General features: G+C 42.7%; 1 protein-coding gene across 3 annotated transcripts in view; it reads right to left on the reverse strand.

Annotated features, from left to right (window-relative positions):
* NAA15 (N-alpha-acetyltransferase 15, NatA auxiliary subunit) overlaps window positions 1-25,669 on the reverse strand; it is a 108,172-nt gene that overhangs the window by 67,705 nt on the left and 14,798 nt on the right. For all 3 annotated transcript variants that reach the window (XM_008267430.5, XM_002716872.6, XM_070047547.2), the window contains one exon: window positions 1,709-1,793. In XM_008267430.5, the coding sequence (XP_008265652.1) occupies window positions 1,709-1,793 (85 nt within the window). The remainder of the gene's footprint in view (window positions 1-1,708; window positions 1,794-25,669) is intronic.

A 25,669-nucleotide genomic window follows, 5' to 3' on the forward strand; every position in this document is an offset into this window, starting at 1 on the left:
GCCAGGAGCTTCCTCTGGGTTTTCCATGTGGGTGCAGGAGCCCCAGTACTTGGGCCATCTTCCACTGCTTTCCCAGGCACATCATCAGGGAGCCGGACTGGAAGAGGAGCAGCAAGGACTTGAACTGGTGCCCATATGGGATGCCACTGTTGCAGGTGGTGGCTTAACCTGCTAACACCACAACACTGGCCCCAAAATAAATTTCTTCCAAGGAAAAAGAGAGAAATAAACTTAGATATTTTACCCTTCATTGCTTTCCATCTCCAAACAATTGCAGTGAAATTATGAAACCAAAATAAATGTATGTAAAAGATGAAGAAAGCTAACAGAGATTGGGAGCTGGTGTTGTGGCATAATGGATAAAGCTCTGCCTATAACACACGCCTATAGCATCCCATATGAGCGTCAGTTCAACTGCCAGCTGCTTCAATTCCCATCCAGCTCCCTGTTAATGCACCTGGGGAAGCAGTAGATTACCCAAATCCTTGGGTCCCTGCACCCATGTGGGAGACCCAGAAGAAGCTCCTGGCTCCTGGCTCTCAGTTTTGGCCTGGCACAGCCCTAGTTGTTGCAGCCATTTGGGGAGTGAACCAGAGGATAGAAAATCTATTTCTTTCCTTCTCCCCCAAAACTCTCTCTTTACAATAAATAAATCTTTTAAAAATAAAAGAAAGAAAGCTAAAGTAATCTACTAGTCATCCACTCCTCTTCAATTCTATACTAAGAACACAGCATCAAACCAATTACGAGGAGTTATGTTTCCTAACTCCATACAAATACAGATCTAAGAAAGATTATTTTTCCTTCACCTCTTCAGAAGTTTAGCCAAACACTCTAGTTGCTCTATAAACATCTTACGTTCACTGTCTGCCTTCATATAAGCAAAGGCTAGTAAATTTCCACAAGATGACAATATGCAAATCATCTTTAGTATCATTCAACCTGGAAAAACTAAGGCACGATGTAAATAAAAGGACAGTTCAGGAAAGAGGATCAAATAGTCTTTTTTTTTTTTTTTTTTTTTGGCAGGCAGAGTTAGACAGTGATACAGAGAGAGAGACAGAGAGAAAGGTCTTCCTTTTCCATTGGTTCACCCCTGAAATGGCCGCTACAGCCAGTGTGCTGAGGCCGGCATGCTGCGCCGATCTGAAGCCAGGAGCCAGGCACTTCCTCCCAGTATCCCACACAGGTGCAGGGCCCAAGCACTTGGGCCATCCTCCACTGCCTTCCTGGGGCACAGCAGAGAGCTGGACTGGAAGAGGAGCAACTGGGACAGAATCCGGCGCCCCAACCAGGACTAGAACCCGGGGTGCCGGCGCCACAGGCGGAGGATGAGCCTAGTGAGCCGTGGTGCCGGCTAATGGTCTTTTTTTTAATAAGCTTATTACAAGAAATACATAAAACTCCAACTCAACCAAAGTTCTAAGAAAAATATTTCTATTAACAGAACTTTACTAATAGTGGTTTCTTTCCTACAGAGCTAATACTCAAAATAGGAGTTAATCAAGTAAGTGTGCTATCATTTTCTTGACATTAAATCCAAAATTCAGCATTACATTTTATTCTCCTACAACAGTCAAAGATAAGACAGTCTGTTCTCTCTGGAAAACAGGATAGGTAGCAATGGAGTTCAACCACAGAACCCAGAAAGGAATGTAGTAAAGCCTTACCCACATATAGTTTACAAGTGTACACTGTTTACTCTTACCTCCATGCTCTGCAAATTTGGGATTAGAGAGGATCTGTTTACAGAACTTCAACCCATTTCTGTACTGTTTATGCTCATAACATCTCTGTGGGGAAAAAAAAAAGTCAATTTAGAAAGAAATGCAAACAACTTCACATTCAAATATCAATTTTTTTATTTTGTTAAATACAATAGAATGTTATTTCCATATTCTCCTAAATTCCACGGGAAAAAAAAAATACAAAAGGCCCTAATACATGAAGCAAAAGACAAAGGGACAGAACATAGATTAGCAAGAAAATCATTAGCCCTTTCCAAAAGGTCCAATCAACTGAGTGGTTCAGACAGTGAATGCAGAAAAATGAGAAGTATGTAAATTTATACACTAAAATAACATTTTCATGGGGTCGGCATTACACCACAGCAGACTAAGTCACCTTTTCTGACACTGGCATCCCATATTAGAGTGTCAGATCAAGAACTGGCTGCTTTGCTTCAGATCCAGCTTCCCACTTATGTGCCTGGGAAGGCAGCAGAAGAAAGCTCAAGTTCTTGGACCCCTGCTACCCCAGCGAGACATCAGGACTGAATTCTTGGCTCCTAACCTCCTAACTGGCCTGTATCTAGCTGTTGCACCCATTTTGGAAGTGAATCAGCAGACAGAAAATGTTTGTCTCTCTCTCTGTCTTGCCCCTCAGCCCCTTTCAAGTAAATAAATATTTAAAAATAAAATTTCAGAAGAAAAGAAGTGTCTAAGGTAAAATAGCCAAACAAGTGCATACAAAATGACTACAAAATAACCAACATAATCACACAATAGTAAAATTTCAAAGCTTCAAACTAAAGAAAAGATCCTTATTCAGAATAGCACTAAATTTAATTGCATAATAATGATATACTACTGAAAGCTAAAAAACAAATATTCAGATACTTTCAGATCATGGAGTATAAAGTATAAAGTGTATATATATATATATATGTGTGTGTGTGTGTGTGTATAAAGTATATAAGATAAGATTTTGGTGCAAAAAAATTTTGAAGCCCACATACAGTTTGTTTGTAATACACACTTTCCATGAACCTTTGGAAGGTCCAGTCTTGAAAATTAACATTCAATTTACAAATCTATACACAGGGGCTGGCATTGTGGCCTAGTAGGTTAAGCTGCCACCTGCAGCCCCGGCATCCGATATGAGTGCCAGCTCAAGTCCCAGCAGTTCCAGTTCCGATCCAGCTCCTTGCTAATGCACCTGGGAAAGCAGTGGAAGAGGGCCCAAGAACTTGGGCCCCTGGTTTTGGCCTGGCCCAGTCCCAGCTGCCACAGCCATTTGGGGAATGAATCACCGGATGGAAGATCTCTCTCTCTCTCTAACTCTGCCTTTCAAATCTTTTTAAAAAAGATTTACTTATTTATTTGAAAGGCAGAGTTAGAGAGAGAGGTAGAGGCAGAGAGAGAGAGAGGTCTTCCATCTGCTGGTTCACTCCCCAGTTGACTGCAATACTGGAGCTGTGTGCAGATCTAAATTCAGGAGCCAGGAGCTTCTTTGAAGTTTCCCACGCGGGTTCAAGGACCCAAGGACTTGGGCCATCGTCTACTGCTTTCCCAGGCCATAGCAGAGAGCTGGATCAGAAGTGGAGCAGCTGGGTCTCAAACCAGTGCCCATATGGGATGCCAGCACTGCAGCCCACTGTGGTACCACAGTACCAGCCCCAGTAAATAATTCTTTAAAAAACAAGCAAACAAAAATCGATAAACAGTCACATTCTTAATCGAGCGAGAATAAAATGACATTCCAGGGCTTTTTCAGAAATATAAACTTTTATCTCCATGTACTCTTCCTTGAGGCTACTAAATGAAATTAAAACACATTTTTAAAAAGACAATCTGAAACTTAGTAAATAAGAAATCTAATACAGAAAAAATAACTAGAGAACGACCACCCCAACTTGGCACATAAAGCTCTAAAGGCAGTCTTTGGATAAACTTCCAGGAAGAGAACAAACAAAATTAGTATACTTGATCATACAGAAAATAATACTTACAAGCAGCAACAGAAATACAAGAATAGGCAGATTTTGGGGAAATGAGCAACAGGTCTACAAAGTCCAACCAACTGACAAAATGAAAGAAGTATCAACTCTAGGAAAAACAAAAATCTATATAAGAAAGAATTGTGGCCTAGCAGGTTAAGCCTCCCTCTGCCTGCAGTGCCAGCATCCCATATGGATGCTGTTACTAGTTCCAGCTGCTCCAGGCTAATGCATCTGAGAAAGCAGAGGAAGGTGGCCCAAGTCTCCGTCAGAGACCTGGAAGAGGCTCCAGGCTCCTAGCTTCAGCCTGGCCTAGGCTTGGCCATTGCAGCCATTTGGGGAGTCAACCAGTGGATGGAAGATCTCTCTGTCACTCTTTCTCTGTAATTCTGCCATTCATATAAATAAAAAATAAATTTTTAAAAGTTTTTTCAAAAATGTGTGATATTCACTAAATAGTACATAATATACAGGTAAAGATAATTAAGAAGAATGCTCTTGACTTACTGCTGTTTTTTGGGAACTACACACAAAGAAGAGCACTAGGCATCATTATCCATAAAATTATCATTATCTTTCTGAAAATTTATTACTGGAAAAATATAGTTAGGGGATGCCTCCCATATGAAAGTACCAGGGTTCTGGCTTTTGACTCCAGCTTCCTGCCTTTGTAGACTCTGGAATGCAGCAGCGATAGCTCCACTAGTTACATTCCTACCACCCATGTGGGAGACCTGCATCGTGTTCCTGGCTCCTGGCTGCAGCCCCAGTCCAGTTATTGAGGGCAACCACACAGGGAACCAGCAGATGGGATCTCTCTCTCTCATTTCCTCTCTCTCAAATAAATTAAAAAAAAAAAAAAAAAAAAAAAAAAAAAAAAAAAAAAAAAAAAAACTATGAAGATATATTTATCTGAAAGGCAGAGTGACAGAGAAAGAAAAAGAGGCAGAGAGAGAAAGAAATCTTCCATCCACTGGCTCATTCCCTAAACGGCCACAAGCCAGGGGCTTCATCATCAGGGTCTCCCATGTGGATGCAGGGGCTCAAGTACTTGGGCCATCTACTGCTGCCTTCCCAGGTGCATTACAGGGAGCTGGATCAGAAGTGGAGCAGGGGGCCAGTGCTGTGGCATGGCCTGCAGTGCCGCCATCCCACGTGGGCATCAGTTCAGGTCCCAGATGCTTTACTTCCAATCCAGCTCCCTGCTATGGTCTGGGAAAGTGGTGGAAGATGGCCCAGATGCTTCAGCCCCTCCTTGCCCCTGCATGGGAGACCCAAATGAAATTCCTGGCTCCTGGCTTTGGATCAGTGCAGCTCGGGCCAGTGCAGCCAGTTGAGGAGTGGATCAGCGGATGGAGGACCTCTCTCTCTCTCTCTGCCTCTCTTTCTCTCTGTGTGTAACTCTGACCTTCAGATAATAAATAATTCTTTTTTTTTTAAGATTTTATTTATTTATTTGAGAGGTAAAGTTAGAGAGAGAGAGAGACAGAGAGAAAGGTATGTGACAGCCGAACTGCGCCAATCTGAAGCCAGGAGCCAGGTGCTTCTTCCAGGTCTCCAATGCGGGTGCAGGGGCCCAAGCACTTGGGTTATCTGCTGCTACTTTCCCAGGCACATGAGTAGGGAGTTGTATTGGAAGTGGAGCAGCTGGGACTGGAACTAGCACCCAAATGGGATGCTGGCGCCACAGGCAGAGGATTAACCTAGTACTCCATGGCACCAGCCCCAAATAATTCACAATAAAAAGAAGTAGTAGTAAAGCAGCTGGGACTTGAATAGGGCCCATAATGGACACCAGAGTTGCAGATGGAACCCCAACCCACTTCACAATGAAGGCCCCCAATAAATAAATATTTTAAATATTAATATATTAATATATTAATTAGGCTGGCGCCGCGGCTCAATAGGCTAATCCTCCGCCTTGCAGCGCCAGCACACCAGATTCTAGTCCCGGTCGGGGCACCGCATTCTGTCCCGGTTGCCCCTCTTCCAGGCCAGCTCTCTGCTATGGCCCGAGAGTGCAGTGGAGGATGGCCCAAGTCCTTGGGCCCTGCACCCGCATGGGAGACCAGGAGAAGCACCTGGCTCCTGGCTTCGGATCAGTGCGACGCGCGGGCCGCAGCACGCCAGCCACAGCGGCCATTGGAGGGTGAACCAACGGCAAAAAGGAAGACCTTTCTTTCTGTCTCTCTCTCTCACTGTCCACTCTGCCTGTCAAAAAAATAAAATACATTAATTATTTAAATCCACCATATACAAAACTATATAAAAGGTAAGAAATAACCATTCAGCAAGCAGCACAAGATTGTAAACCATGAGACAAAGAAATATGATGATCTCCAGAAATGCTGCTGTTTTACGCCTGAAGGCACTTTCTATATATCACAGCATTAAAGGAGGGATCCCAAACAGAACACAGTAATCCACAGGATTAAGACAAAGTTGATATGCAATGAGGATAAGGTATTCTGTAAGGTAGAGTAGTGAAAATGATGAAACAACCCAGAGAAAGAGATATGGAAATCTACATGGAGGTACCCAGGTGTCTGTTGCTGACAACCACTGATTGGTAAGTCTTCTACATGGAAGGCAAAACTTCATGAGGACAAAGAATGATTCTCAGGGCCCACACAGTGCTGAGTTTGAGGTAGCCAGAATGGAGTGATAATAAACAGCTGCAAAATTCAGTAAATTATTTCATAAAGGTCATCATGACTAAGTAGCAGACATAAACTAGTCCTGGAGTAGTACTCTTGGCCCACCCTAACAAAGGCCTCAAATCAGACTGATACACAAGTACCTTCACTACTCTGGTCCAGCCCCAGCCACTGCAGCCATCTGGGCAGTGAATCAGCAGTTGGAAGATCTCTCTGTTTCTTTGAATGAGATATGATTATACTATAACACTTAGCTTCTTATTTTATCATATTTTAGAATAGAAATTAAGATCTGGATCATAATACTTATTATGTTACCAATAAATGAAGTTGGGTTGTCTTCCACCAAAAATTCTCCTTGACACCACTATTGAGTATCTCCTATCAAATAAATCACAATGATATAGTTCTCTAAATAACTACTAATAATTCATATCTCTTCATCAAGAACTAGCATTTAAACACATGGATCTCAATTTAAATTTCTCAAGTTTTTTTTTCTCTGAAAGCGTTAGTAAAAACTGAGTAGTCCTCTCAAAAAGAAAAAAATAATAAATATTTAACTTAATGGAAAGTCTATAAATTTCCCTTGAATCTTCTGCTCTTGCTTGATAAGTTCTAAAAGTAAAATAAACTTGAAGAAAACAAGAAATAGTGCATATTTCATTCAACAACTTCCCCCCATACACAAAGATATAGAGTACCAGATACATGATAAAGCTGAGTTAATTTATTCAAAATGAAATCTTAAAATATAATGGAAAAACACTACTGCTGAAAAGTACTCAAAAAGGACTAGCAAACCAAATTCAGCAGTATTTGAAAGGGGTACAGCCATGACCAAGGAACATCTATTCCTGGAATTCAAGGATGGTTCAATATAAAAACTGACAAATTAAACATGCTATAGTAATAGAATAAAGAGGCAAAGAAATACATGATTATTTCAATTCATGAACAAAAAGCAATAAAAGTCAACAACATTTCAAGCTAGAATTACTAATAAACTAGAAACTGAATGATACTACCTCAACATAATAAAAGTCATAATCGAAAAAAAAAAGTCATAAACGAAAAACCCACAGGGAACATCATACTCAATCTTGAAAGACTCCAACCAAGTTTTTCCTCTAAGATCAGGAATAAGCAAGGATGCCCATTTTCACCACTTCTAGTCAGTACAGTACTAAAAATTCTAGCCAGAGAAATTAAGTAAGGAAAAGAAATAAAAGCCAGCCAAGACAGAAGGGAAAAAAAAAACAAAATTATCTCTGTTCATAGATGACATTAAAAAAATTTTCCCAAAAACAATTATTAGAACTAATAAAGAGGGGCCAGCACTATGGCACAGTTAAGTCACCACCTACAGTTGCCAGGGTCCCATATGGGTGCAAGTTCCAGTCCCAGCTGCTCCACTCTCAATACAACTCCCTACTAATGTGCCTGGGAAAGCAGCAGCAGATGACCCAAGTGCTTGGGCCGCTGTACCCATGTTTCAGACCTAAATGAAGTTCTTGGCTCCTGGTCTCAGCCATTGCAGCCACTTGGGGAATGAATCCTCAGATGGGAGATCTCCCTCTCTCTCTGTAACCCTGCTTTTGTAATAAAAATAAATATTAAAAAAAAAAAAAAACTAACAAATTCAGCAAAGGAGCAGCATAGAAGGTCAATAGACAAAAACCAGTCACAGGGCCAGCACAGGTGAAGCCGTCGCCTGCAGTTCTGGCATACCATGTGGATGCCGGTTAGAACCCCAGCTGCTCTGCTTCCAATCCAGCTCTCTGCTGTGGCCTGGAAAAATAGTGGAGGACGGCCCAAGTCTCCCTGCACCTGCATGGGAGACTAGGAGGAAGTTCCTGGCTCCTGGCTTCAGATTGGCACAGCTCCAGCCGTTGTGGCTAATTGGGGAGTGAACCAGCAAATGGAGGATCTCTCTCTGCCTCTCCTTCTAACTCTTTCAAATAAATAAATAAATCTTTTTTTAAAAAAAAGTCACATGTATAGACAGTAACAATGAACAATTCAAAAAGGAACCTAACGACTTCATTTACAATAGCACCAAAAAAAATTAGAAATTAACTTAACCAAAGGGCAAGAGTTGCACAATAAAAAAACTACAAAAATATTTCAGAAAGATAAATACATCAATAAGTGGAAAGACATTCCACATCCATTGAATTAAATCCCTAACACTGTTAAAATGTGAATACCCAAAGCGATGCAGATTCAATGAAATCCCTATTGAAATGCTACAGCCCCAAATAATCTACAGATTCTATGCAATCTCTATTGAAATCCCACTGACATTTGCTTACAGAAATAGAAAAACCCACCCTAAAATTTATATGGAACCCGAAAGGATCCAAAAATGTCAAAGAACCAGTGGGTGGAAGACCTCTCTCTCTGTGTAACTCTGACTTTCAAATAAATAAATAAATCTTAAAAAAAAAAAAAAAAGCTTACTACTGGGGCAGGCATTGTGGAATGGAGGATTAAGCCACCTCCTGTGAAACACACATATCAAATTGCAGTGTCTGGTTCAAGTGCTGGCTCTTCCACTTCTGATCCAGCTTCCTACTCATGTGCACCCTGGGAGGCAGCAGATGATGGCTCAAGTACTTGGGTCCCTACTACCCAAATGGGAGACCCTGATACGTTTTTCGCTCCTGGCTTCAGCCTGGCTGAGCCCTGCCTGTTGAAGGCATTTGGGGAGTAAACCAGCAGATGGAAAATATCTCAGGGCCAGTGTGATGTAGCAGATTGAACTGCCTCCTGTGCTGTCGGCATCCCATGTGAGTACTAGTTCAAATCCTGGCTGATCCACTTTTTATCCAGTTCCCCATGAACGTGTCTGGGAAGACAGTTCCCTGTCATCCACGTAGGAGATCTGGAGGGCATTCTTAGCTCCTGGCTTCGGCCTGACCAGATCAGGTTGCAGTCACTTGGGGAGTGAACCAGCGGATGGAAGTTATCTCTCTCTTTCTGTGAAACTCTTTCAAACAAATAAATAAACCTTTAAAAAAAAAAAAAAACTATCCCTTGGGGCCAACGCTGTGGCGCAGTAGGTTAAAGCCCAGGCTAGAAGCACCAGCAGCCCATATGGGCGCTCCACTTCCAATCCAGCTCTCTGCTGTGGCCTAGGAAAGCAGAAGATGGCCCAAGTCTTTGGGCCCCTGCACCCACATGGGAGACCCAGCGGAAGCTCCTGACTCTGGATCAGCGCAGCTCCAGTCGTTGCAGCCATCTGGGGAGTGAACCAGCAGATGGAAGACCACTCTCTCTGCCTCTACCTCTCTCTGTAACTCTGTCTTTCAAATAGATAATATAAATCTTTTTTTAAAAAAAAGAATATTAAAAAAATGCCAACAAGCACATGCAAAGGTGCTCAACATCATTCACCATTAGGGGAAATGCAAATCAAAACGAGATCCTACTGTGGGATATTCATTAGGAAAGCTACTATTAAACAAACAAAGAATAACAAATGACAGCAGTGATGTGGAAAAACTGGAACCCTGTACACTGTTGATGGATATATTAAATAGGATAGCCACAGTGGAAAACAGTATGGAAGTTCCTCAAAAAATTAAAAATAGAATTGCCATATGATCCAGCAATTTCACTTCCACATAAATACCCAAAAGAATTCAAAACAAGATCTCAAAGACATATTTACACACTCATGCTTATGGCAGCTTTATTCATGATAGCTAAAAATGGGAGTAGCCCAAGTGTCCTAAAGGATAAATGTGGCATATACACACACACACACACACACACACACACACGTAGTATTATTCAGCCTTTAAAAGGAAGGAAATTCTGCAATATGCTACAATATGAATGAGCCTTCAGACATGGTGCTAAGTGAAATATGCTAATCATGAAAAAAAAAAAGTCATTCATATGAGGTACTAAAGTAAAATATAATGATGGTTGCCAGGGGCTGGAGACAGAGTAGACTGGGAAAGTATTGCTTAGTGGGTACAGAAGTTTCAGTTCTGTGGCATAGCGGCTAAAGCTGCTGCCTGTGGTGCCAGCATCCCATACGGGCACCGGTTCATGTCCCAGCTACTCCACTTCCAATCCAGCTCTCTGCTATGGCCTGGGAAAGTAGTGGAAGAGGGCCCACGCCCTTGGGCCCCCGCACCCACATGGAGACCTGGAGGAAGATTCTGGTTCCTGGCTTCAGATCAGCCCAGCTCCAGCCATTGCAGCCATTTGGGAGTGAACCAGCAGATGGAAGACCTCTCTCTGCCTCTCTGTAACTATGACTTTCGAATAAATAAACAAGTCTTTCGAAAAAAAATCTCAGTTCTGCAAAAATGAACATTTTTGGAGATGGATAGATGGTGCTGATAGTTGCAAACCAACACAAATATATTTGGTATCATTTAACTGTATACTTAAAATGGTTAAGATCATGAAAAAAATAAGTTTATCTGCTTGTTTATAAATGCCTCATATAATACTACCACTAAAGTTCATTCTATAGAACTATGTAGGAAAAAAGTTATCAAGACAATATTCTTAATGTTGTCTTCTCAACCTATCCCAGGAATGGGGAACCTTTTTTCTGCCAAGTGCCATTGGATATTCACAACATCATTTGCAGGCCATACAAAAGTATCAACTTAAAATATTAGCCTGCTATAAATCAAGTCCTGCCTGGTTGCCTTGGCAGTGCCAGACTAAATGATTTTGCAGGCCTTATACAGCTCATGAGCCAGATGTACCCCATGCCTGAGTCCTAAGCAGTTAGCTATAATTTTATTTTTATTTAGGGAAAGATGTAAAATATTATGAATGAGTCTAGGATTTCATATTCAATTAATTTAAAACATCTTTTGCTAAGTGACACAATTAGTTCACATTAGAATCACTGTAATACATGAAAATTTAAGGTTATATTCCCTTATCTTCAAATTCTTGTGTTTGAGGATCCCTTGAAATTTTAAGTCTGAATTTCCATTGGTAACTATCATAGTACTTTTTTGATCCAGCTACCTAAAACATGGGCAAAATTGAATGTCATGGTTTCAAGAATAGTAGACTACTATAGGCTATAACCTATCACTAGCAATTGAAATATAAAATATTAACACTGTGCTACAGAAACAATGAAGTGCTGCAGCATAGTAAGTTTAGCCTCTGCCTGCGGCACCAACATCCCATATAAGCGCAGTTCATGTCCCAGTTGCTCCTCTTCAGATCCACCTCCCTGCTAATGCACCTGAAAAGCAGGTTGCCCAAGCAAAAGATTGCTCAAGCACTTGGGCCCCTACACTCACATGGGAAATGCAGAAGAAGCTCCTGGCTCCTGGCTTTGGATCAGCTCAGCTTCAGCCATTATGGCCATTTGGGGAGTGAACCAGCAGATGGAAAGTATCTGTCTCTCCCTCCCTCTAACTGTAACTCTGGCTCTCAAATAAATAAATAAATCTTTTAAAAATAAGTAAGTAAATAAAAGCAACTGAAATATTCTAACAGATAACTAAATCTCATGTGCTAAATTCTGACATCATAAACTGAGACTTCTGCTTCCAAAAGCATAGGAATAACTGACATCAGATTAAACTCCTACCAAGTATAAAACCGAAAAGAAAATACAAAATAACTGCTTCTGGTTGTTGGGCAAAGGCTTACTTGGTACTGTGATCTCAAAGTAGAAGCAAGGTTAACCCCCAAGAAAACCCCAGTTTCTAACTTGAGGCATTTTCCACACTGCAGAATAAGAGACAGAACCCAAACAGAGCTGAGCAGTCTCACTGATCTGAGCACATAATTAGAAACTGCTGGGAAGTTTCAGGAATCTGCACTAGAATCTTTGGTCAAATATTAAGCTGAACCGGTATAAAGCAAGAGTTCTCTAAAGCCAAGCGAACAACTACCACCAAGTTGCATGTTCCTAACAACTGCAGGTACTTTTACACAGCTGGCCATGTATTTGACTTCCAAACATCCAGGTAAGAAACTTCATTAAATGCTCCAGGATTCAGCAGAGACCATGAAAGTCTACACCTTACAGGTAAGGCTGTCCTAGAACCTCCTTTATTAAAGTTTAGAAATAAACCTGGAGAGGCCAGTGATGTGGCGCAATGTGTTAAGCCACTGACTGAGATGCCAGCATCCCACTAGTTCGAGGCTTGGCTGCTCCACTTCTACTCCCCTACCTGTTAATGCACCTGGGAAGGCAGCTGAACATGGCCTCAGTGCTTTGGCTCCTGCCACCTATGAGGAGACCCAGAAGGAGTTCCAGGCTCCTAGCTTCAGCCTGGTCCAGCCCTTGCCATTGAGGCCATTTGGGGAGTCAATCTGCAGATGGAAGGTCTCTGTCTTTCTCTCTGTAACCAGGCCTTTCAAATAAATAAATAAATCTTAAAAAAAAAAAAAAAAAAAAGCCTTGAAAAGAACAAGCTGATGAGCAAGCAAATTAACTGCTTGCCAAAACAAAACTCAATTAAGCAAGGCAAAGGATCAAGACATTCACTATCCTATGTTTCATTATATACAAAATTATGGCAAAATTGAGTAGAAATTACTATGAATTCAGAGCTGGTGCTGTGGCCCAACACACTACACAGCTGGCATTCCATATTGAAGGGCTGGTTCAGGTTGAGGTTGCTCCACTTCTGATCCAACTCCCTGCTAATGAACCTATAAAGGCAAAGGAAAATGACCCAAGTACTTGAGCCCCTGCCACCATGTTGGGAACCAGGATGAAGTTCCTAGCTCCTTGCTTCCGATCAGCTTAGCTCCTGCCATTTGGGGAGTAAACTAGCGGACGGAAGGCCTTTCTCTCTGTCTGTAACTCTACCTCTCAAATAAATAAATAAAATCTAAAATACTAAATAAACAAATACTATTAGAAATCAAAGCAGTAAATCATGACTCCATGGCCTACAGGGTAAAGAAATCAATGAACAGAAACAAACTCAAGAGGGGCCGGCATTGTGGCACAGTGGGTTAAGCTGGTGCCAGCAACACTGGCATCCCATGAGTGCCAGTTCAAATCTCAGCTGCTCCACATCCAGTCCAGCCCCCTGCTAATGTACCTGGGAAAGCAGTGGAAGATGGTCCAAGTACTTGGATCCCTGCCACACACACTTGGCAGTCCTGTATTAAGTCCCAGAATCCAGACTTTAGCCTAGCCTCAACCCTGGGCTGTTGTGGCCATTTGGGTTTTGAACCAGTGCATGTTAGATCTCTTGTCTCCTCCCCCCTCCCTAACTCCAGTGATGTTCAATTAACTAATACATTAATTATAAAATTAATACATCTGTCAAGAAAAAAGCAGATTGAGAAATAACAATCGTAGGGGCCAGTGTTGTGGTGCAGTGAACTGAGCTGCCATCTGCAACACCAGCATCCTATACCAGAGTGCAGGTTCAAATCCTGGCTGCTCCACTTTCAATCCGGCTCCCTGCTAATGTGCCTGAGAAGGCAGCAGAGGATGGCCCATGCACTTGGGCCTCTGCCAGCCACATGGGAGACCCAGACAGAGATACAGGCTCCTGGCTTTAGCCTGGTCCAGTCCCAGCTATGTGGCCATTTGGGGAGTAAACCAGTGGATGCAAGATCTCTCTGTCTCTATCACTTAAATTTCAAAAGAATAAATCTTTTATAAAAGTAATAAGGATATAAGTAACAAAGATTTTAAACAAGTTATTATTATGCAATATTAAAGGACTTAAGAAAAAACATGAAAACAATCAGAAAACAAGTCGGGGGCCGGTGCTGTGGCTCACTTGGTTAATCTTCCACCTGCAGCGCCGGCATCCCGTATGGGCTCCAGGTTCTAGTCCTAGTGGCTCCTCTTCCAGTCGAGCTCTGTGCTGTGGCCCGAGAAGGCAGTGGAGGATGGCCCAAGTGCTTGGGCTCCTGCACCTGCATGTGAGACTGGGAGGAGGCACCTGGCTCCTGGCTTGGGATCAGCGTAGGTCCGGCAGTAGTGGCCATTTAGGGGGGTGAACCAAAGGAAGGAAGACCCTTCTCTCTGTCTCTCTCTCTCACTAACTCTATCTGTCAAATAAAATAAAATAAACAGCTTTAAAAAAAAAAGAAAAGTCGGAAATTTCAATGAAGAAATGGAAAATTTAAGCAACGTAAGTTATAGAACAGCAAAGAATTAAAAAGTTAGCTACATGGACTTAAAATGTAAGACAATGCAACAAATATGATGCTACTGCAGTGAATATAAAACTGCTGCAGAGATCTTACTGTTGGTATCGTGAACTTGAAAACATAACAGGCACTGGCGCTGTGGCACAGCAGGTAAAGCCGCCACCTGCAGTGCCACATGCTATATGTGGGCCAGTTTGAGACCTGGCTGCTCCACTTCCAATTCAACTCTCTGCTATGGCCTGGGAAAGCAGTAGAAGATGGCCCAAGTCCTTGGGCCCCTACACCCACTTGGGAAGACCTGGAGGAAGCTCCTGGCTTCTAGCTTCGGATTAGCGCAGCTCCGGCCATTGCTGCCAATTGGGGAGTGAACTAGCAGATGGAAGACCTCTCTCTCTCTCTGCCTCTCCTTATCTCTGTAACTCTAACTTTCAAATAAATAAATAAATAAATCATTTTTTAAAAAAATAGAAACTTTCTAAAATAGAAGCTAAAAAAATTACCAAAATAAATCTCAATGACCTATGAAACAGTATCTAGTTAAACAGAATACCACAGGAGAGGACAAAAAAAACAAAGTGAGAAAAAAAATACTCAAAATACCCAAATTTGATTAAAAAAAAAAAATGAGCCAATAAGTCCAAGAATCTAAGTAAATCAAACATAGAGTGGCTGGCACTGTGGCGTAGTAGGTAAAGCTGCCGCCTACAGTGCCAGCATCCTCTATGGGTGCTGGTTCAAGTTCCGGCTGCTCTATTTCCAATGCAGCTCTCTGCTATGGCCTGGAAAAGCAGAAGATGGCCCAAGTCCTTGGGCCCCTGTACCCACGTGGGAGACCTAGAGGAAGCTCCTGGCTCCTGGCTCCTGGCTCCTGGCTTCGGAACGGTGCAGCTCCGGCCACTGCAGCCAGTTGGGTAGTGAACCATCAGATAGAAGACCTCTCTCTCTCTGCCTCTCCTTATCTCTCTGTGTAACTCTTTCAAATAAATAAATAAATATTTAAAAAAAAATAGGAGAAACAATCAACAAATAAGCAAACTACAGTTACCTCAAAATCCAATTGCTAGCCGGCGCCATGGCTCAATAGGCTAATCCTCCGCCTTGCGGCACCAGCACACCAGGTTCTAGTCCCGGTCGGGGTGCCGGATTCTGTCCCGGTTGCCCCTCTTCCAGGCCAGCCCTCTGCTGTGGCCAGGGAGTGCAGTGGAGGATGGCCCAGGTGCTTGGGCCCTGCACCCCATGGGAGACCAGGAAAAGCACCTGGCTCCTGGCTCCAGCCATCGGATCAGCGCTGTGCGCCGGCCGCAGCGCGCCGGCCGCGGCGGCCATTGGAGGGTGAACCAACGGCAAAGGAAGACCTTTCTCTCTCTGTCTCTCTCTCTCTCACTGTCCACTCTGCCTGTCAAAAATAAAAAAAAAAAAAAAAATTTAAAAAAAATCCAATTGCTGAAATGAATAAAACAGAAAATTGTAAAAGCATTCAAAAAAATTTATTGCAAAAAGGTCTCAAATTATCTAAACCGGAAGTTAAAAAATTAGAAAAATAAGTCAATTAAACTCAAAGGAAGTAGAACAGAATCAATAAAATAGAAAAAAGAAAAATAGAAGAAATCAGTGAAACTAAGAGCTGGTTCTTTGAGATTAGTAATATTAATAAACCTCTAGACAGACTTAAATATAGTCAGAAAAATATATAGCATAGTAAATTAAAACTCCAGCTTTCTAGCTAGAGGATGAAAACAGGTACCCTAGACAATGAGGAGGAATTGAGAAAGAGGAACTGGGAAAGCAACATACAAAGTTGTTTATGCACTTCTGGGTCCACCCCCAAACTGCACATGCAAGGATGTGATTCAACTCACAACATCAAAAAATTTGAGCCCTGAACAGATATATTCCCCAGGTATCAGACTGGCCACTGGCAGGGGTGGGGGATGTGTGGTAGCCATATACTTTGGATAGACACAAATAGAACTGCAAAGATTTTGAATGTAAACTTGTATTAGAAGCACTTCCCACAGGAGTGAGGACTTTAGCTTGAACCTAACCAGATCTGCTAAAATGAAATTATCAACATACTGCATCAAATTTAAGCAAGATCTATAATCCAGTAAATACCCAAATAGGAAAAACTCAACTTCTCTGGGAAAAAGACAATCAACAGATGTTAAGCAGAGATAAGAGACATATTTAAGACTTTACATTAGTTCTTATAAAAATTCAAGAAAGCAACAATAAAACACTTTTGGGAGGAAAGGAAAAACTATATGGGCTCAACAGCAGAATGGAGACAAGAGGAAGGGATCAGTGTATTGGATGAAAGATAATAAAACTTACCCAATTTGAACAATTCAAAATAAAATTTTAAAAATCTGAATGCATCCTTCAGCATCAATGTAATCGGAATCCCAAAAGAGGGACTGATTAGACACAGTCCATCAGCACCATAGTCAAGCTATTTGGTGGCATGAAATCATGGCATCAGAAACCCACAATATTAAGTACTAACATCTATAATATTACAAATCATTGCATTGATTTTTCTAAGAGAATGACCTCTAATTTCACTAATAAAAACATCAAGAAGTTAAGAAATTTCCTAAAGAGTTGGCTGCCTATATTTCATAAACTATGAAAAGCCAAAAGAAAGCTATGTTAGATAATGTAGAAAGAAAATGTATAATCCTTTCCCAAATCCTTGTTAACAGGAAAAAATAATTGCCAAAAAGTAGAGGTGCTGAAATGGTACACTGAAAAACAAGGCTATTTTACATCAATAGAATACAGTGGCACAAAGCATTGAAATAAAATACAGTCACATACCACATGACATTTCAGTCAAAAATGGAATGTACAAACCAGGGTGGTCCCATAAGATTACAACTGAGCTGAAAAATGGCTGTTGCCTAGTGATACTGTAGCCTTCTTAATATCAAAGTACAAGGCATTAATAACTTATTGTGACTGTACAGTCAGCTGTATAAAAGTATACTATATATAATTATGTATGGTTCATAATACTGGATAATGATAATAAGCAACTATGTTCCTTGTTTACATAACTGTATGTATTGACTATACTATACTTACTGTTTAGACTGTGCTCCTTCTACTTATAAAAGTTTAGGGGCAGGGGCCAGCACTGTGGTGTAGCAGGTAAAGCCGCCGCCTGCAGTGCCAGCATCCCATATGTGCACCAGTTCGAGTTCCGGCTGCTCCACTTCCAATCCAGTTCTCTGCTATGGCCTGAGAAAGCAGTAGAAGACGGCCCAAGTCCTTGGGCCCCCGTACCCGTGTGGGAGTCAGGGAAGAAGCTCCTGGTTCCTGGCTTTGGATCGGCGCAGTTCTGGCCGTTGCAGCCATCTGGAGAGTGAACTGGCGGATGGAAGACCTCTCTCACTCTCTCTCTACCTCTCCTTCTCTCTCTAACTCTTTCAAGTAAATAAATAAATTTTTAAAAAAAAAGTTTAGGGGCAGTCATTTGGCCTATCAGTTAAGTCATTGGTTGGGGATACCTACATCCCTTATCATCCAGTATCCAAGTGCCTAGTTCCTCTTCGAGCTTTGCTCCTAATAGCAGCTTCCTGCTATTACAACCCTTGGGAGACAGTAGGCATTGACTTACATAGTTGGCTCCTTGTTGCCAATATGGGAGACTTGGTTTCAGCCTGACCAAGCCCCAGATATTGTGGACATGTGGGGAATGTGTTCTTGCTTGTGCATGAGCTCGCTTGCTCTGTCTTTAAAATAGTTTTTAAAAGTTTACTGTGCCGGCGCCACGGCTCAATAGGCTAATCCTCTGCCTTGCGGCGCTGGCACACCAGGTTCTAGTCCCGGTTGGGGTGCCGGATTCTGTCCCGGTTGCCCCTCTTCCAGGCCAGCTCTCTGCTGTGGCCAGGGAGTACAGTAGAGGATGGCCCAAGTACTTGGGCCCTGCACCCCATGGGAGACCAAGAGAAGCACCTGGCTCCTGCCATCGGATCAGCGTGGTGCGCAGGCCACAGCACACCGGCCGTGGCAGCCACTGGAGAGTAAACCAATGGCAAAGGAAGACCTTTCTCTGTCTCTCTCACTGTCCACTCTGCCTGTCAAAAAAAAAAAAAAAAAAAAAAAAAAAGTTGACTGTAACAGAGATGGTACTGTGGCGTAGTGGGTAAAGCTGCCGCCTATAGTACCAGCATCCCATATGGGCACCGCCAGTTCGAGTCCTGGCTGCTCCACTTCCGATCCAGCTCCCTGTTAAAGAGCCTGGGAGGCTGGCGCCATGGCTCACTAGGCTAATCCTCCGCCTTGCGGCACTGACACACCGGGTTCTAGTCCCAGTCGGGGCGCTGGATTCTGTCCCAGTTGTCCCTCTTCCAGGCCAGCTCTCTGCTGTGGCCAGGGAGTGCAGTGGAGGATGGCCCAAGTGCTTGGGCCCTGTACCCGCATGGGAGACCAGGAGAAGCACCTGGCTCCTGGCTTCGGATCAGCGTGCAGCGCACCGGCCGCAGCGGCCATTGGAGGGTGAACCAACGGCAAAAAGGAAGACCTTTCTCTCTGTCTCTCTCTCACTGTCCACTCTGCCTGTCAAAAATAAAAAATAAAAAAAAAAAAAGTAAATAAATAAATAAAGAGCCTGGGAAAGCAGCAGAGGATGACCCAGGGGCTTGGGCCCCTGCACCCACATGGGAGACCAGGAAGAAGTTCCTGGCTTCTGGCTTCGGATCAGCCTAGCTCTGGCTGTTGCAGCCACCTGCCTCTGCCTTTCTGTAACTTTGCCTTTCAAATAAATAAATAAATCTTTAAAAATAATTTACCATAAAAGTATGCCATCTCAATTTCTTTAAGAGGCTATGCTGGGTTATTGACCCAAACCATCTAGTTTGTGCTGAGTACTTTCTTAACAAAAACAAAAGGTATCTTAATATTTAAAGAATAACAAGAACACTGTCTTAGAATAAAACAGACAAGAAAGGTCAGTGGAAATTTTACACCAACATTTTGTGGAGTACTGGCATTAGGAAGTCACTGGTCTATGAAGTAGAAGTTTGGAGCTTATAGTAAAACTTAGATATGTCTTACTGAGCACAGTTTCCGTAGTGTAGTGGTTATCATGTTCCCCTCATGGATATGTTTTACTAGCAGCAAAATTGAACATATGACAATGTCTGCTTTCTTGATATTCTAGTCTTATTAATGTATTATAAAATGTTGCAGATCTCACCTTACATTCCTTTTTTTTTTTTTTTGCAGCATTAAACACATCATTTGAAAAAAAGAAACTTGATAGATTTAGGATTCCTACTTAATATGAATACAACCCTGCAAATCTTAAAGGATACTTAAATAATTGAGAGTCAACCATATAAAAGAACTTTGTTAATTATATCAAGAACAAATCCTCAAATGAGTTGGATGAGAACAATGGGGTGGCCACAGCAACACAAAAACACAAGTATAACCAATCTATAACCAATCTGTCGTTTAATAAAACATGAATGGAAAATTATTGTATAGTAGATACTATTAATTTTAAGCATAGTACATTAAAACAAAGTTGAAATCCTTATAGTATAATGACTATCGTCCTATTTTCTAACCACTACACAAATCTTCATAAAATCTAAGGTCAAAAAATGACAAATAGAATCACCCATAGCTAACCCCACAACTTTACAAGATGAAACACCTAAAAATTCCCATTTCCCTGTTAAGTATGTAAAAATTCAAGACCAAAAAAGCACCATGGGAACTATTCATAGAGCCATGAAACACCTGACTAAATACTATACACAATATTAACTAAAATTCACTCAGGAGAGGGTCATATCTGAGAGGACATACTGACAGCAGATCTGAGACATGACAGTGAGAGGAATGGCTACTTGCTGTCAAAAAGAAACTTAGGAAGTATGTAAGATCAAAGTGATAGTGCTAGCAAGGCACAGCTTGTGGGATAAGAGGCTCTTTAGAAAGAGATGTTACTTGAAGGCTTGATGGTGAAGGGAAAAAACAAAAGTGAGCCAGGGCACAGATTGTGTCACAGAAGGTTAAGCCACTGTGTGGGACACTCAAATCCTGGCTTTGGACTGGTCCAGCTCCAGCCGCTGCAGCCATTTGGGGAGTGAACCAGCAGATGAAGACCTCTCTCTGTCTCTAACTCTGAGTCTCAAATAAATCAATAAATCTTTTTTTTTTTTTTTTTTTTTAAGAATAAGTAGTGGATAATGGCTCAAATACTTGAGTCCCTACTCCATGTGGGAGACCTAGATGGAATTTCTGGCTCTTAGTTTCAGCCTGGCACAGCCCTGGCTATTGCAGCCATTCCGGGAGGGACCAGCAAATGAGATCTCCCTTTCATTCTCTCAACTGAAAAAAAAATTAGTAAGAGAGGGATCAAGAAGGAGGAGAAGGAATGGAAACTGAAGGAGGGAGTGGAGGGGGAAAGGAAGAGGCAGATGACAGAAAAGGTAGGAGAGGAGGGTAGAGGGGGAGGAGGAAGGGGACAGAGGAGGAGGGAAAGGAGGAGGACGGGAGGGGAAGAACAAAAGCAAGATGAAACTGGAAGGGGAGGAGTACCATTTTAAAAGCCGTATTTCGGGCCAGCAATGTGGAGTAATGAGTAAGCCTCTGCCTGTGACGCTAGCATCCCACATGGGTACCAGCTCAAGTCCCGGCTGTTCCACTTCTAATCCAGCTAATGTGCCTGGGCAAGCAGTAGAAGATGTGTCTGCTACCCATAAGGGATACCCAGATGAAACTCCGGGCTCTTGGCTTTGTCCTAACCCAACCCTGACTGTTCTGGCCATTTGGGGAGTGAACCAGTGGGTGGAAGATTCATTCATATTTTCTCTCTCTCTCTCTCTAACTGCCTTTCAAATGAACATTAAATAAATCTTAAAAAAAAAACAAAACCTGCATTTCACTATAACAGTGAAAATGCTCTTAAACTAAGAGACTGAGAAAGCCACCCAAAAGCAAAAAATAAAAATCACCTATATTGTTGGTCCAACAAAATCACAAGTAATCTGAACAGAAAAAAATAACCCAGTACACCCATACCAAGTTAACAATAGGAATAAAAATCAAAAAACCTTTTGACAGATGAATGCATAGCAAAAACCTTGGCCATAATAGAACACAGATGTGATATAATATCCCATCACAAACTAAAAGTAATTAAATAACAAATGCAGGAACCAGCTCCGTGGTGCAGTAGGTTGATCCTCCACCTGCAGCACCGACATCCCATACGGGTGCCAGTTCTATTCCCAGCTGCCCCTCTTCCAATCCAACTCTCTGCTATGGCCTGGGAAAGCAGTGGAAGATGGCCCAAGTCCTTGGCTCCCTGCACCCACATGGGAGACCAGGAAGTAGCTCCTGGCTCCTGGCTTCAGATCGGCCCAGCTCCAGCCGTTGTGGCCATCTGGGGAGTGAACCAATGGAAGGAAGACCTTTCTCTCTGTCTCTCCCTCTCACTGTCTGTAACTCTACCTCTCAAATAAATTTTAGCCGGCGCCACGGCTCACTAGGCTAATCCTCCGCCTTGCAGCACCGACACACCGGGTTCTAGTCCCGGTCGGGGCGCCGGATTCTGTCCCGGTTGCCCCTCTTCCAGGCCAGCTCTCTGCTGTGGCCAGGGAGTGCAGCGGAGGATGGCCCAAGTACTTCGGCCCTACACCCACATAGGAGACCAGGAGAAGCACCTGGCTCCTGTCATCGGATCAATCGGTGCGCCGGCCGCGGCGGCCACTGGAGGGTGAACCAATGGCAAAGAAAGATCTTTCTCTCTGTCTCTCTCACTGTCCACTGTCAAAAAAAAAATTTTTTTTTAAATCTTTTTTTAAAAAGTAACAAATGCAGACATGAAGGAATACCCCAATATTTTAAGACACTTAAAAGTATAAAAATCAAGAACGTTATATCCAGCCAACCAGTCCTTCAAACATCAAAGACAGAGGGAAACTGTTTAAACAAGAAAGAACTTTAAAAGTAGTTTTATAAGCATAACTGAGAAGTCTACAAAATGATGAACTTTTTTTTCTTTCTTTCTTTTTTTTTTTTTTTTTTTTTTTTTTTGACAGGCAGAGTGGACAGTGAGAGAGAGACAGAGAGAGAAAGGTCTTCCTTTGCCGTTGGTTCACCCTCCAATGGCCGCTGCGGCCGGTGCGCTGCACGCTGATCCAAAGCCAGGAGCCAGGTGCTTTTCCTGGTCTCCCATGCGGGTACAGGGCCCAAGCACTTGGGCCATCCTCCACTGCACTCCCTGGCCACAGCAGAGAGCTGGCCTGGAAGAGGGGCAACCGGGACAGAATCCGGTGCCCCGACCAGGACTAGAACCCGGTGTGCTGGCGCCGCAAGGCGGAGGATTAGCCTAGTGAGCCGCAGCGCCGGCCCCAAAATGATGAACTTAATCCAAACAAAAAAACAAGGAACATTTCAGCAATAGGTCTGCTGGTAAATATAAGACTATATTTACTTATACAACTAAATGTAAAACAAATGGGTTGATGTGACTGAAAGAATAATATGTGGCCAGCGCCGCGGCTCACTAGGCTAATCCTCCACCTTGCAGCGCGGACACACCAGGTTCTAGTCCCAGTCGGGGCGCCAGATTCTGTCCCGGTTGCCCCTCTTCCAGGCCAGCTCTCTGCTGTGGCCAGGGAGTGCAGTGGAGGATGGCCCAAGTGCTTAGGCCCTGCATCCCATGGGAGACAAGGATAAGTACCTGGCTCCTGCCATCGGATCAGCGCGGTGCGCCGGCCGCGGCGGCCACTGGAGGGTGAACCAACAGCAAAGGAAGACCTTTCTCTCTGTCTCTCTCTCTCACTGTCCACTCTGTCCAAAAAAAAAAGAATAATATGTACAATGATATGATCTCTCAAAGCAACAAACCTTTAAAAAGTCTCAAGGGAAAAAAAAGAAATTTGAATACAACCATTCATTATCTAACTTACAAGAAAATGAGACTGAAAGACTTTAATTTAAAGTGGACAGAACTTGCAGCTAATGACTGACAGACACGGGGTAAGAAGGGAGCAGCTCCTGCAGCTCAAGGTGGGATAAACTCGAAGGAGCAGTTTATGCTCCAGAGCTCCCCAGAGAATCAGAGCAAAGGAGTGAACCAGAAAGCTAGGTGGGACCAGACTGGGAGAGTCTTAATCGCCATGGCTTCCATTCATATTCAAAGGCTTGACATAAGCCTCTCACCACCCTGAGACGTCTTCCCTTGACACACTACGTCCTCGGGAGAGAACGGAAAAAGAATAAAGTGTAGTACTCTCTTCTCCCATCACCTAAACAAGAAGAAAACCAATGCGCTGCAGTATACTAGCGGGCTGTCGTCTGGGTTTTCTCCATGCAATTCCATCAGCCTGACACATATTTTTCCAAATGCTGTCTTTGGATAAGTTATACTAATTTTCATAACTGTCTTAAGCTTTTGTGGATCTCAGGAACTTCAAAGATACTTTGGTTGGAAAGTGAAGAGGTTATCTCAACACCCCTTTAGATGGAAACACCCAACTTTACCAGTGTTCACATTAAATAAATTTATGTCTTTTGGCTACACACACAAGCACATACTCTATACATACTTGTTACTGAAATTAAGATTTTCACAAATGTTTAAATAAAACCCATATTTTTAACCATGATAAAAAAAAACAGCAGAAGCTTAATAAGACAAAAGAGATCAAGGAAATAATACAAATATAAAAGAAACTAATGGACATGTAGACCTTCTCAAGTATCAAAAAATGAAAATATCAAAAAACCAGTGGGCATTACAACTCAGTGTTAAGTCACCACTTGGGATGTCCATATCCCATGTTGTACACCATATCGGAGTTCCTGGGACCAAGTTCCACCTCTGCTTCCCATCCAGTTTTCAGCTAAGGTGTACCTTCGGAGGCAGTAGATGATGGCTCAAGTACTTGGGTTCCTGACAGCCACATGAGAGACCATGAAAGAGTTTCTTCGGTCTATCCCAGTGCCAACTATTGTGGGTATTTGAGATTGAAACAACAGATAGAAGATATCTTTCTCTCTCCCCCCATCACTCTGTCTTTCAAATAAACATTCTTTAATTTTTTATTTATTTATTTATTTGAAAGGCAGCATATCAGATAAGGAAAGACTCTAGAGAGACAGACAGATTTTCCACCTGCTGGTTCACCAGGGCTGGGCCAGTACAAAGCCAGGAGCCCAGCGCTTCTTCCCAGTCTCCCATGTGGGTGCAGGGGCCCAAGCACTTTGGCTAACTTCTGCTGCTTTCCCAGGTGCATTAGCAGGGAGCTTCATCAGAAGTGGAGCAGCCAGGACTCAAACTGGTACCCATATTGGATGCTGGCACTGCAGACTGTGACTGAACCTGCTGTGCCACAGTGCAGGTCCCTATTTTTAAAACCCTTATCAAAAAAAAAAAAAAAAAAAGTATGAAACAGAAAAATAAAACATACAGCAAGTAAAACAAAGATGAGATCAAATCAATGAAAAGTTCACGATACACTAAACTACAATACAGCAAGTACTAAACATGTGCTTTATTATTTGCCAGACACCTTCATACATGTCTCACTACCTAATCTGTGATGCAGGTTAGTAAAGCTCAGTCTTTTAATTTTTATTTATTTATTTTCATTCTATTTGTGTGTATGTGTGAGAGACAGACAAGAGACAGACAGACATTTTTCCACTGGCTGGTTCACTCCCCAAGTGATCAGAACAGCCAGGGCCAAGCCAGGTTGAAACCAGGAGGAGCCCAGGACTAAATCCAGGTCTCCCAAATGGGTAGCAGGGATCCAAATACTTGTGCCATCGTCCACTGCCTCCCAGAGTGCCCACAAACAAGAAGCTGCATCTAAAGCTGAGAAGCCAATATGGCTACTGGCATTCCAAGCAGCAACTTAGCTGCACCAAGTGCCTGCCCTTACCACTGATAAAGCAGAGCCAGGATTCACACCCAGACTCCACACCAAAACCTGTAAAATGAAGCATCAAAAATTTCCATATTAGGAGCCAGTATTGCAGCACAGTGTAGCCACCTATGACACCAGCACCCATTCCAGTCCTAGCTGCTATACTTGTGATCCAGTTCCCTACTAATGCACCTGGAAAAACAGAGGAAGATGGCCCAAAAGTAGTTGGGCCCCTATACCCATGTGGGCAACCCAGATGGAGTTCCAGGTTC

The sequence above is a fragment of the Oryctolagus cuniculus genome, chromosome 8 (assembly GCF_051225735.1).
Source record: "Oryctolagus cuniculus isolate XC-2025 breed Fujian yellow rabbit chromosome 8, ASM5122573v1, whole genome shotgun sequence".
NCBI classification, from domain to species: Eukaryota; Metazoa; Chordata; class Mammalia; order Lagomorpha; family Leporidae; genus Oryctolagus; species Oryctolagus cuniculus.